The 15,115-nt window shown below is 47.3% G+C and overlaps 1 protein-coding gene across 1 annotated transcript in view; it reads right to left on the reverse strand.

The window, feature by feature from the left end:
* The window catches only part of LOC133118580 (uncharacterized), a 24,396-nt gene extending 9,489 nt beyond the window's left edge, over window positions 1–14,907 (reverse strand). The window contains exon 1 of the mRNA XM_061228689.1: window positions 14,552–14,907. Within this exon, the coding sequence (XP_061084673.1) occupies window positions 14,552–14,662 (111 nt within the window). The 5' untranslated portion in view covers window positions 14,663–14,907. The remainder of the gene's footprint in view (window positions 1–14,551) is intronic.
* Window positions 14,908–15,115: the final 208 nt, after the last annotated feature.

The raw sequence follows: 15,115 nt of genomic DNA on the forward strand, positions 1-15,115 counted from the left end.
GGTCATTTACCTTAACCACTACACTACAGGCCGCCCATGTGTGAGTTATACTAACAGGCTGTGTGGGTCACTGATTTTGATGAATGGTGCTATGAGATGCCAGATGTGCCAGGAGATCCTCAACAAAATGAAGGGAAATATTCATAATTTCTAATCATTTACATATTTATTCTTTCATATAAAACATATACTTATTTGTCTTATGTTCACATTCAGGGCAATATTGTGAGCATTGTGGGTATATTAAATATTCATATTGTAATAGCTCTATGGCTTAATATTGATCCATAATAGAAAAGTCATTACAAGTTAGACATGCTTCCTTGCACTGGTGTGTTAAATAGCCATTGGACTTCCACCTGTAAGGGGGTTCCATACAGGGGTCAAACACACAGCGCTGACAAACTGTTCACCAGGGGTACCCACAAACACTCCAGACAGACTATTACAGCAAATTAACATTGATTATTTTTCCTGTTAATGTCTCACGGTTCTATTAATCTCTTGAGATGAAGACCCACTGAATATCAATGGTCAACTTTGGGAAGAAAATTAATTTATAATGGGATCCTGTTCAGCCATTGGCTTGTATGACCATCCACAGGGTGATGCCCACTCAGAAATAAAAGTGCCTCTAAAGGTACAAATCCGTGTCGCTGGGGCGGTGCCCTATAGATACATAAATTGTACCCAGCAATATATAATTCATTTGTACCTTTTTTGCTTGGAAAAAAAGTACTCATTTGTACCCAAAGAGAACATTACTGTGCATTTGGAAAATGTGATCCTTGGAGGACAAAAATGTAGCTCCACTGTCTCTTGAGTGTACACAGGAAAATTGTGTTCATTCAACTGTAACAGAATTTATACGAGTCCAAGAAGGATCAAACGCACTTTATCCGAGTCCATTTAAAACCTTTTACTGCGTAGAGAAACACTCACAGGGCCGCCATCCACTGCCTGAAGTGCATATGGGTTCATGGCCTTTTTCTCCCCACAGGGACTGATCCAGGATCAGCCTACCTGACCATAAACCCCAGCTCCACCCATGTTTCTGTGAGGGAAAGATATGGCGCACTGGTCCTGGATCAGTGCTGTCTCTCAGTGTGCACAGTGGATATTCTGCATCACCAATGATACCTTCACTACTTTCCACCAACTGACAATGACACATTCAGCTCAAAGCAACATGAGACCATGGGAAATGCCACTAAACGCACGCCGTCTGGCGAACAAAGACCCCCCTGTGACTCAGTTCAACACACTCCTGACTATTACTGTCGCCGTTTTTGGAGACTTCTCCGAAAGGTTTTCATACAGATTGTGCGCAAAAAAAATACACAATTTAGAAAACTATCAATTAACATATTTCTATGCAGGGATTAGACTACAGACGAATATCTGGAACACAAAGTCCCACAAGCACCTATAAACAGAGTTTTATTTTTCGAACTAAATGATAGTTTCTATACTGCACGGGGCACGCAGCTGTCGGTTTCAGACCCCAGCAGCTCATATCAGTCAGTGTGTGACAGGCTCGTGTTACCGGGGTTACCGAGGAGCTGGGGAATAGCACACACCCTGTCGCCACCTCATCGACTGGCAGAGGGGGGGGCCTGGTCTGATCACAGAGAGCTGCTCACACAGAGTCACACACCTCTGCACTGCTGGGGTTCAGGTCCCAGACACATTGCATCGATTATATCTATGTTACACCGAGATTACAGCCACACTGTGACCGTATTACACTCACGTTACACCTAGGTTACAGTCACACTGTACCCACATAATGCCTACATTAGGTTGCACCCACTTTATACCCACAATACACTCAACATGAGGGTTCTTTTGTCCTGACAGCAACCATCCAGAGGACTCAATCCTGAGTGATACTCACACACACACACACATACTACATACACACACACACACACACACTACATACTGCACACACACACACACACACACACACACTCACACACTCACACACTCACACACTCACACACACACTCACACACACACACATACTACATACACACACTCACACACACACATACTACATACTGCACACACACACACACACTCACACACACACACACACACACACACATACTACATACTGCACACACACACTCACACACTCACACACACACACACACACACTCACACACTCACACGCACACACACCTAAATATCAGAGCACATGCCCCTCCTGTCCTCACTGTTCTCCTACAGGCAGCACAACAGACAGCCAAACAATGCGTGCAGCCAACACATCCCTTTCTGTGTTGTGGCTCAGTTCTGTATGAATCGGTATGAATCTGTCTTTGTGACTTTGGCTAATGCTTTGTGAAATAATGATGGGTGGGGATTTTAAATAATGACAGGGAGGTACCGTCCTATCCACCCTCACCCTCGCTCACCCCCCCCCCCCTCTCTCTCTCTCCCTCCCTCCCTCCCTCCAAAGCACACCAAATGAACTTACACAATAACAAATTATCAACACACCAGTAGGTAATTTTAGTGTACCTACACAACACTAACTGACATATTACATAAGACAGCCAATCAATTAATGCAATTCTACTCTATAAGTCGCCCAGACACTACACAACAGATATAAATAAGTACATGAGAAGAAACAACCGTACATGAGACTACATTTACATTTACACTTGAACAAACTACACAACAGGACACAACCATAAATCGCACAACAGTGTGCAACCTCACACACCCATAAACCACCACATTACACCTAGATTACAGTCCACTACAGAATAGTCAGTTTGGGCGATGGGGTAGTTGGAACAGCCACCCCCCCCCCCCCCCCCCTGTTTTTTAGGGCCCACCCCCCTGTGAGGACGGCAGAGCCCCCAGGCCACCCAAACTGGATGGGATCCCAACCCCCACGTCAGTTTTGGGGAACCACCTAATTCTACACGTGCTAGGCAAGATTCAGCTGATTTCATCCCTGCAACTGTCAAAGGGAATCCCTGGCTCCGGGTAATTTCACTAAAACCCAATCACAAGCAGCGCATTTACATTCTGACAATCCACTCCTTCTGTGTTAGCTCTCCTGTGAGTGCATTTCAACAACAACAACAACAACAACACAACGGCGCAAACTACACAAACTCCACGGCACACAGTCGGGAGTTTGAGAGACAGTCCCGGGGATCGAGTTAAACTCTAACATCAGTGTGCAGCCATGCTGGTGTTTTCTAAAGGATCTCCAGTGGGCTAGACCCCTGACCTGGGGGCTCAGCGAGGCAGAAACAGCACATTGTCCCTCCCAGCCCGGCAACAAGGCCCTTCTGCCCGGCCGGGTAGGGTTACTGTGGGAATGGCAGCTACTCACTGAGAGAGCTCACAGACAGCTGACACTATTTCACACAAAACTCACTCACTCACACACGTATTATATCCACATACACACACTCAGTCACTGCATTCGCACAATATCCCAGTCGAAATCCCTCACGGGACACACTTACTGTATATGCACACTTACTTTCTGCATGCTCGCTCACTATCTCACTATACACACACAATAATATTCATACTAACTGCACGCTCACACAAAGCAACTTACAACATACAGTACACATGCACTCACACACAAATTCCTACACAGAAGTATGCACACACACAAACACACTGACACACACACACACATACACATACACACACACACCAAGACACACAAACTTACTGTTAACAGACACACATGGCGTACAGACATACACACAAACTCACTGTATATACTTCAGCTGGAAAACATTCCCAGAGAAAGTGATAAATCTCAGTTTTCCGCACTTACCCAGGCTGATATAAACAGTCTGTGGCGCAGGGATGGAGACACACGTATCCGCTGCTCCGTTTGAGCTCCGCGCTGAAAGCCCACAACTCACGCGCCTCCTTCGCCGTTTCTGTTTTGCCGGAGCAGAGAGCGCTAACGCACTGCAACACGCGCGACCGCTAGCCGCCTGCTCCTGACTCAGCGTCCTCCTCCTACTTCTTCTTCCTGCTAAATTTCCATTACCCCGCCGACCTGTGACGTCCGCGCAGCGGTAACAGAGCGCAGGTGGAGCTGCGGTCTCCCGGGACACGGGCTGAGCAACGGGCTGCCGACTAACTGTCCGGTGACACGGCCGCTAACGACTGCCTCTGACTGAGATCGCACGGGCCAGTTGTGAGTTCCCCTCCCCTCCCCTTCTCAGAAGACTTCCCATACAACACTCTGACCCCTCCCCCGCCTCTCCCTCTCTCGTTCTCTCTCCTCTCCCTCTCTCTCTCTCTCTCTCTCTCTCTGCCACTTCCTGGTCTGGGAGTGAGGGCGCACTCTCCCACTCTCTCTCCACTGCAGGTGAATGCTGGGAAATAGGCCAAGGGTCAACCTCACTGCTCCCCCCTCAAGGGTTTTGGGTTTCACACAAGAGGATTTGGTCACGGCCCTGACCTAGAACATACACAGGCACATGTGAGCATATGTACATGCACAAACACAGTCACACACAAACACACGTGCGTGCACATTCTCACCCATGCACACACATACACACACACGCACACGCAAACACACACACACATACACACATACACACACATGCACATGCACACACACACTATGTTGCTGCAGGTTTCTTAATGTAACACGAAGCTCTCCAATCCCATCTGTCCCTCTGACTCCTTAATTACCACCACCCCCCCCCCTTCCACACTCATGTCTGAGCACCAAATACACATTGACTTATGTGTGTGTGTTTGCGTGTGTGTGTGTGTGTGTGTGTGTGTCAGAGAGAGAGCAGGCATGTGCTACAAGGGCTACATAAGTATCTATGTCTGATTTTGTGCCATCCTATAAACACATAAAAGAACACGTAGACTCAGACTCAAAAGTGAAACCAGTGAAATAAGCATCAAGCTGAGAAGTGGCACACGTGTTAGCGCGCTGGCACAATAATGGCACATAACTGAGCTTCCCTGTCATTGCCACATCCTGCCCTGCCCACAAGCTCTGAATTACAGTGTGTACGTCTGCCCCACTGCCTGCTCCAGAACCCCAAATTATGGCGACAACATCCAGTCCTTTGGGCCTGCTGGAGGTTACCGAGCCCGCGTCTACGGACCAGAAAACAAACTCGCTACAGCACCGCCTGGGGTCTCACGGCTCGCTCGCACAAGATTATCAGAGGCGCCCCCTTGTGGCTGAAACAGAGCACGGCGACGCATTGTTCACCGTGGCAGAACATGAATAAACACAAGAAAAACATGCAGGGCTGTATGGAGGCTTTGAGCCATGCAATACGCGGTTAACAGTAGGGCTGTTTCTGCAGTAATAGCAGTAGCACTTAAAGCACTCTGAATAGAGACACGGAAGTGCCCGGAAACTTAAGAAGAAGGGACTCGCTAATCACATTATCCCCCCCCCCCCCCCCCCCCGAGGTTCTAGGCAAATTATCAGAGCAATGCATCTCACGTCAATTCTTTATTTTCTCTAACCGGTTTTGTCCAACACCTGGCTGACCTGAACACAGTGTAGCAACACCTGAACACACAACGCAAACATGCTGATGAACACTATGGAGCTCCATGGACATGCTGCTTAAGAGTCAGGCTTGCTGATTCCCTGACAGTGCAGAAAACAGTTACGAACCTAAAAGAATCAGCATACACTGCAGACGGGCATGAAGCTGGCTATAGCCCTTTTTGCACATTGTAAATCATTTTAGTTCATTTCTACCTTGCCAACTGAACACTGGTGCTCACAGGCTGTTGTGTGCACAAGAGTCAAGACCAACTGAAACCATTTCTTTGGGTTGGCAATAGACATCATTGTGTACACGGCCATAAGGACTAAAATAGCACAGAAATCTGTCTGTTTGTTATTGTTGCTGTTGTTGCGGTTAGTGGATTAACATGGAAAAAGAAGGTAAAATACAGAGCCCATCGGAGAACAGGGACTCGGCTATGTGAGCCTTGTTAAGACACACACGCCAGGGCGGAAGACGCAGTGTCCGTGCGAGCAGGTGTTAGTTAGTTTGAGTCAGAACGCGGCTGTGCGCTTCAGTCAGCTTACCGGAGGCTCTGCTGAGCTGCTCTCGTTCCCCATCACTTCTCGGGGTCGCGGGGAGAAACCGCTCTCACAACGGTTCCTGACTTAGGCCAAGCAGCTGCAAGAAACCAACGCAGCACCACCATTACTGCACGACAGAGGCAGGCGGAACAATCCGGAAACGTCCACGTGCAGAATTCCCACGCTGAGGTTTCGTGTAGGAGAGAGAGAGGGTGGTTCCTCTAAGAGAGTGAAAGTGTGTGTGTGTGTGTGTGTGTGTGTGTTTGTCATGAGTTGAGATTAGGAGTGTGTGATGTAAGAGGTTTCTCATGGGGCAAAGGGCAGAGCTGCCCTTATCGCCGGCCCCGATTCAACGAAGCGTCTGTATAAGGAGTGTGAGAACCCGAACTGGTCCGATGCTTCAGATGCTTCAGAAAACACAGAAATGGTGCTGTTTTGTTACTGCATTGCAATGAGGAAACATTACACACTGGTCAGAATTGCACTCCCTGAAGTACATGAAATAGTTAAAACAGCGTATATGGGACATACATACATACACACACACACAGGCACACACACATACAAACACATACACACACACATAGACTCCATCCCCATGTTACATTGCCAGGTCAGATTTGATACCCCCATCACCCCACATAGAGATCCAGAGAGAGAGAGAAGGGGGGGGGGGGGAGTGGATTCCAGCTTTGAACAGCGTGTGGCCACAAATGACCGGGAAACCAGCTGGGAATTGTTCTTTTTCCCAAACAAAGCAGCGGGGACAGCTTTAGAGTTCAGAGCTCAGGCCCGGCCCCGACACGGGCCCCTCCCCTTCCCGACGCCTCGCTCCAATCACGCGCAGCCGAACACGGAGAGGAGGCGTCTGGCGGCAGGGCCTCAGAAGTCGCGGTCGTCAGGGCAACGGGAGCGCCACGGCGAGCCGGACTGGAGGCTAGCCGCCGCGGCGCGTTAGCGCAGCCATAACCAGGGCCAGATGAGCTGGGGGTAAACAGCCCAGGTTCAGGCCGTCAGCAGCCAGCCAGGCAGCCACGGCTCCTAACTCTCCTTCTGCAGGGATATCCTTCAGCCTGAAGACAGCTGCACTCAATATTTACAGCCTGTTAGGCTGCGTCTCGTACTCTTTTCTTTTCCCAAATACATAATCTGTACAAAATTTGCTTAACTGATGCCTTGAAAGAACTGACTTATTGCCAAAGATTTTACATCACATTCTACGGCCAGATTTGTACTGTAGAATATTAAATGCAGCAATGTATGTCTCTAAAGTAACTCCACAGTCCAGCTATCTCATGCCAGGAATCCTGAGTTCATTATCCAGCTGATGTCTACATATGTGTCGAGCCAACTCGTTAGCGAACTTTATAAAAATTGGATAAAGTTGGTGTCCCTCGCACTTATACTGGTGTACATCAAACAAGAAGAGGTAAGAGCACTTTACACAAAAAACGTTCACTAAAAAAGCCTTGTGATTGAAGACTAACGGGGAGGACAGGGCGGTTATAAGCTATCCAGGCAGGCTGGTGAGTGCTCACACACACACACACGCACGCACATACACACACATGCACACAAACACTACACACAGACACACATACACGTACACACACACACACACACACGTTCTCGGCAGCCTGACAGACTAGGCCTCACTGCTGGCTGTGCAAACGTCTCTATCGGGTAATGAGGAAAAACCACAACCACACTGTGCCAGCCAGGCAGCAGCCCCCGGTGGTGTGAGCCTGTGTACGGGGTTTCTGTTAGCCCCTCACTCTCTCTCCCTAAGCACAGAGAAACATTGGGCCTCTACCAGGCCCTGGCCACACACGGACGACTCTCCTACTCCGGGAGGGAAACACTAAATCTTTTTTCCAGGTTCTGCTGTCGCCTCCCACAGCTTTCCAGAGCTACCGCAAGGCTTATCGCTCATCCTATACAGAACACCGTCCCCACAAACACCACCCACAACCCCCTGCTCACAACAGAGGCAGGAGATCTGCTGACAGGGGTAACTAACTATGTTTACCCCACTCCCACCCACCCTGGCATGCCTGTCCTCTGCCTGAAGAGCAGGACAACATAAAATGTACATTACTAGCCTTTGTGCATTGTTTCAGAGGTCAGTAAGAATTAGAGAGAAATGTGTTATGGTTCAAGCTAAACTTTCTTAGAGTTTTTTTTTTTCTCCCAGGCACAAAGCCAAGGCCTTTCTGCTTTCTCTCACTTTCATGTTGTGTGTTTCCAGATTGTTCTGATAACCATTGCCCTAATGGAAGTGGATTCTAGGACATTAATCTAATGCTACAACTTGAAAGCAGTTTTTATGGACTGTGGGCTCAACCACAATACACAGTGCTTTTTGTGTGTTGTTAAAACGTCCTCCTTACTCTTGTATTTCATCATAATCTCATGAAAAGAACCCCTGTACATTGCGGTGGGTTCCTGGGCGGGGTTGGTGTCCACACTATCAGCCAAGCACAGAGTGACCTCACACCACCTGACGGTTACTCTGCAGTGAGCCCTCTGCAGTGAGCTCTGTGCAGTGAGCCCTCTGCAGTGAGCTCTGTGCAGTGAGCCCTCTGCAGTGAGCTCTGTGCAGTGAGCTCTGTGCTGTGATGCTTATTCACAGCGTGGCTTACATCCAGGAAAACAAGAAAGCAGTAACCTCCTAAGAATTTGGCCTGTTAAACTGTAGTAGACACCGCACTGTAAGGTAACTCCAACTGCACTCCCCTGTTGTCCTCCCATTGACATGACTAGTCTGGCACTGGTGAGGACTAAAGGAGAGAACAACACAGGTTTATATTTAATCAACAATTTTATTAATTATCGATAGTCATAAATTAATAAAAAAATAGTGCGCATATTTATGTTATTTTTTTATGAATTGATAATACAATGTCTTATTATTCGACCCATAGCTAATTATGTCATTTGAGGGCTTGAGGGGTGCCTAAACACAAAAAATGTAAAGCCTTCTTTGTAGCCCTCATGAGAAAATGTAAGATCGTCATTATTATACTCAGCACAAAGTTACATTTAATCTGACAATTTTCCACAACTAAGACTAAGTTAACATAGAACTGGGAGCACAGTGCCCCCTTCAGGTCAGTAGGAGCAAGTACAGTTTTCTCCGACAGCCCTGCTCTGTTCCAGCAGGTCACCTGTGGCCACGGCCCAGCAGAGCGCTGTGCATATGTGTGACAGTACATGCCTGTGGGATATTTCTGTTTGTGCTTGGGACAAGTGAGTATGCGTGTGAGTGTTTGCGTGTGTGACCATGTTTGCGTGTGTGTGTGTGTGTGTGTGTGCATGAGTGTCTGTAATACTGTAAGCGTGTGGGTTTGTCTGACCCTACGGAACCCTGTTTGTGTCTGTGTGTGTGTGTGTGTGTGTGTGGGGGGTGGGTCTGTACCTGACACATTGCTTGGAGTGCAGCTTTCAGTGTAATCCTCTTAGCGTTGGTGACAGATTGTGCAGTCTGTGTTGAGAGGGGCAGGTCTGTTTGTGTCAGGATGCAAAGCTGGCAAGATTTTACTGGCAGTCAATAAGTCAGAGCTGTTCAATCTTGCCCCCTGCTGTAATCCTCAAACATTGCATGCTGAAATTCAAATACACAAGTGCGCTCACACACACACACACACACACACACTCACGCATGTACACAATGCACGCACCGCGGGCACAGACACACACTGTCAGTATGCAGGACTCAGACTCCCCTACCAGGAAATACAGAAAGAATAGCAACAGCAAAACAACTTTTCACCGTACTTCAATACAGTCTACAATGAACTATCAGATCAGAATACTGGTAAATCACTGAACTTGTTTCCTACTGGAATCATATTAAAAGTCAGCAATCATATATTTGATCACCCTGGATGATTGATATCTGACTAGTACAAACTCTCAGGGTGGGATACAAGGCCATAGCCTGTCCAGAGAAGTCCACCTCGGAGAGAGTGGACAGGGGGATTGTGTTCTCATGTGACACTCTACACGGTAGCCCATGGGTGTTAGGTTTGCGGAAAGCACTGACCTCAATATGAAACACTTTATAAATAGACCCTCCCGCTGTCATTTCAGCGCGGTTAACGCACAGCCCGTATTTCACTCACCTCCGCAGCACGGAGTCATGTGCTTGCACCTTATTTCAAAATAAACCACCCCTGTGCTAATTACACTGACCCATCTTCGCCAGATGTTTACCGTTGAAAGTAATGGCCAATACATCTGCTTGGTCTGAATACTGTGACAAACGTTTAGTATAATTCCAAGAAAAGATATTTCATAATACATACAGTACATCCAAAATATCTTTCCACATATGCATGAATCTATAGGCTTTACTAATAATCTATCAAATCAGTAATGTGGTCCTTACAGCACATTTACCCCACAGGGCTGTGCAATGTTATTGGATTCAATTTGGCATAATAGATTGCAAAATAGTTCGTAATTAGCGGCAATCCTCCAAAGCAAGATTAAGAACATAATCTTTCGATGTTGCAGAATCAAAAGATTAAAAAGCCTGACATAAAGTAATGATTGGGGTCTTAGATTCCAATTACAATCTAATTCCAGTAACAGGCACGACGGCACATTATGTGGTGGTCACTGTGTGTTTATCCAGTGTCAACAGCGAGTTGCCATGGTACAGATTTGCCGTGATATTGAGTGTGAGTATAGTTTGTCTGGCACATTATAGCACATCCTGCGTGTTGTGTCAGTGGCACAAGGGCTTGGAAGACATTAAATAATGAGCAACTAAAACGAGCCCCCCCCCCCACACACACACACACACTCACACACACACACACACACTCTCACACACACACACACACACACACACTCACATACACACACACACACACCATTCATCCAGCATTCATAAAATAGCACCTTGAGTAAGCTGATGATGATGATGATGATGATGATGATGATGAATTTGCTGACACGACTGTACTTTAGCACAAGCATTCCTATTGGTTGACTCTGTGTAACCCTCTGCCCTGGAACTGACCCCCAGTCCTGTTTTGACACTGAGCGCTGGTAGCTGTGTGGAAGTGAGTAATGTTTGATTCTCTCTCTCCTTCATCACCTTCGTCTTATTGTGGCACTGTGTGCGCACTCCCCAAAAAAAGCACTTACACACAAACAGAAGCACCAAACCATGCACTTACAAAATAAAGTGGACATTCATCTGAAATTCTATGGCACCCTACTCCCATAACCCCCACCCCCGTGCAATCAGCTCCATCACAGTGTGATGGGCCAGCACCACAACCGGAAACAGTTTTAACCAATCCCCGTAATTTTCATCAGATAGAACTGTTTCTGTATCGGTCTACCACAGAGATTACCCAGAGGAACAGATCAGAGTTTCAGTGGACCGTCGACCTACCTACCGCCCGATTGCTGTGAAATAAGGAAAAGATAAAACAAAGCAAACGTCAGCACTCACCCCTCACTAAAGTTTAAAAAGAGAACAAAGTTCCAGAAAGTTCCTCCCCGGGGGAAGTCGTTTCCACCTCCGGGGCCGTCTCCACACCGACGCTTCCCTACGAGCTGGGGCGTCGTCGTCTACGGTTGCGGTTATAAAGCGGTTGTTATTGCCGGTGTTATTACTGCGGGGTGCATGTTCCCCTCAGAGGCGTCTAAATCGGAACTGAGCCCGGAGGGAGGAGGGGGCCAGGAGCCCGGGGGCGGGACAGAATTTGAGCCGGGGGGGTGGGGGGGGGGCGCCGTGGTCGCTGGCGTCAGGAAAGACGGACGGGAATGCTGGGACTGACAGCCTGATTGGCTGAGACTCCACTGGTAGGGACAGGGCTCTAGGTAACCCAGTAAACAAACCCGTCCTCTCCAGGAACGGCCGGATCACCGTGTCTCTGCCGCTCACTGTCCTGGCACAGTGACACAGCATTTCACACCTTCGGCTGCACGTCACCCCCCTCTCTCGCTCTCTCGCTCCCTTCCTCCTTCCTTCCTTCTGACTCAGTTTCCCCCTCTCTGCTTTCTTCCAACCCCATCTCTCTCTCACTCTCTGATGGAGTGTCACAGAAAGCAAGAAGAGACAAGGCACTTTTTCCACATCACAGAAAAACAAAAAAAAAACAACAGAAAGAGATAATAATATTCCCGAGGGACCCGCACACAAATAGCACAAATCTGCTGTAAACATTCACGCCTTCTGACACAGAAACGCTGCCGATCGAGTGAGTGTGAGACGGCGTGTGCAGCACTGAGAGAGCAGTGGCCCCGGGGCCCACTACCTGAGAAACAGGAAACAGCCACTAGGTCAACACTACATACGTTTCTGGACCTTCATTAAAAATGCACATTTTGCTTAAAGATCGGGATTATGCTTCAGTCTTCTTATAGTCAATGTAATTTTGACGTATTTCTGATGATATGTGTGATGCTTTTGAGCAGACGTACACACATACCCGAAACATGCACACACACACATGCACCTGCCAAGTACAAAGTTGCATATATGACTCTCAGCACAGCTATACAGTAGTATGATATAGCACAGCTGAGTCCTGTCAGATCACAGTTTGACTGCCTTTAGAGTGTTTTCACCAGGTTTGAAAGCAACCCTACATATTGCAGATGTTGTGAGGTCATACACCTTATGAAAACATTGTGTTAATGTTGTGCTAACATTGTGATGAGGGTATGTTCCTTATGAAAACATTGTGCTAACATTGTGATGAGGGTATGTTCCTTATGAAAACATTGTGCTAACATTGTGATGAGGGTATGTTCCTTATGAAAACATTGTGCTAACATTGTGGTGAGGGTATGTTCCTTATGAAAACATTGTGCTAACATTGTGATGAGGGTATGTTCCTTATGAAAACATTGTGCTAACATTGTGATGAGGGTATGTTCCTTATGAAAACATTGTGCTAACAATATGCTAACATTGTGATGAGGCTATGCACCTTATGAAAACATTGTAATGAGGCTATGCACCTTATGAAAACATTGTGCTAACATTCTGATGAGGCTATGCACCTTATGAAAACATTGTGCTAACATTGTGATCAGGCAATGCACCTTATGAAAACATTGTATTAATGTTGTGCTAACATTGTGATGAGGGTATGTTCCTTATGAAAATATTGTGCTAACAATATGCTAACATTGTGATGAGGCAATGCACCTTATGAAAACATTGTATTAATGTTGTGCTAACATTGTGATGAGGGTATGTTCCTTATAAAAAATATTGTGCTAACATTGTGCTAACATTGTGATGAGGCTATGCACCTTATGAAAACATTGTGCTAACATTGTGCTAACATTGTGATGAGGGTATGTTCCTTATGAAAACATTGTGCTAACAATATGCTAACATTGTGATGAGGCTATGCACCTTATGAAAACATTGGGAAGAGACTATGCACCTTATGAAAACATTGTGCTAACATTGTGATGAGACTATGCACCTTATGAAAACATTGTGCTAACATTGTGATGAGACTATGCACCTTATGAAAACATTGTGCTAACATTGTTGTGCTAAGCCAATTCCTGCTAGCTCAAATGTTTAAATACAGCCTGACCTTTTCTACACCTCGTCACGCACCCTAAAATAATTACAGCCATCAGGCCATAACATCCCTGGCTGACCGCTGACTCTTGCTAACCACGCGATGGTTATTACAGTGTGGGAAGATATCAAACACATCAGTGCAGCTTCTAACTGGCACCTCAGCACCAAAGTCCCCTTGAAGATAATCATTTTGAACACTCATATAATTGAAATCACACATTACGTTTATTTTTGGAGTCCATTTTGTTCCGTTGTTTCAACAAATGAAGCAGCACTTTTGAAGCAGTCAGACCTCGTACTAAAGATTTGTTTACAGGAGAAAGAACAGGCAGCCTGTGAAATGATCACAAGCTGGATGACTTCAGTTTCAACGCTTCTCGCCAAAACACACAGAGAGCACCTTCCGCCCGCTGTGTGCAGCTTCCTGTATGCTCTCTCCTCCTCTGTCACCCTCCAGCTCTATCTCTCCCTCTTTCCTTCCCTTCTGCTCTCCTCTCCCCACATTCTTTCTATTCTCTCCATCCATATCTTACCCTAGCACGAGTTACCACCCCTCCTCCATTAACTGAGCTTTTCCCTCTCATTCTACCACCTCCACTCTCCTGCGCTTCCTCCCCCCACCTCCTCCCCCTCTTCCTCCCCCCCTCCCCCCTTCTCTCACGCTGACTGTAGCAGCACAAACGCTCATTTCTGCCTCCGACGTCACCATCCTGCCAACACACACTGACACACACACACACACATCCACGTCTCCCCCTCTCCAACACAGGCGGCGAACTCCCACGGCAACCGCAGCCCGGCAACCGCGCACCATGCCTCCCCTCGTCTCCCGCTCGCTGCCCTCGATCCCGAGCGCACGCATCCCGCCGTTCGACAGCGACTCGCGGAGCCTGCGGCGTTACCTGGCTGCGCTGGACTCCGATGCAGCTCCCCATGCCTGTGTCCATATCTTCCTCAGGACTGGTGACAGAGGCACTACAGGTCTGACAGAAATACTCTCTGCAGAACTGCATCTCTACGCTGCCATGCTATCGGAGGCGGCTAGCGCGCCTGTCTGTGTGCGTGTGCGTGTGTGCTCCTGTGTGTGCGTGTGTGTGTGTGTGTATGCGTGTGTCTCTGACTAACGAAGAGAGAGTCTACAGTGCCCAGGGTGGCGTGCCTGTGACATATATGTTCTCCGTTATATAAGCTCTGAATTACATAAATGATAAAACGTTGAATGTGAAATGCGAAGTGAAAGGTCGCTCTCCCTGCATGACTGCGCTGTCATAGACTGAGTCTATCAACAGAGAAATACAGCGTCGAAAGAAAACCGTTATCAAACGGTCACATACACAGAGGGAGGGAGAGAGAGAGCGTGAGAGAGAGAGAGAGAGAGAGAGAGAGAGACAGAAATAGAGAGGTGGTCTTAATGAACAACACACAGGCTGAAGAGGTCTCCATCACTGACTGCACCTGAAATAGAT

Source organism: Conger conger, chromosome 18 (genome assembly GCF_963514075.1).
Source record: "Conger conger chromosome 18, fConCon1.1, whole genome shotgun sequence".
Lineage (NCBI taxonomy): Eukaryota > Metazoa > Chordata > Actinopteri > Anguilliformes > Congridae > Conger > Conger conger.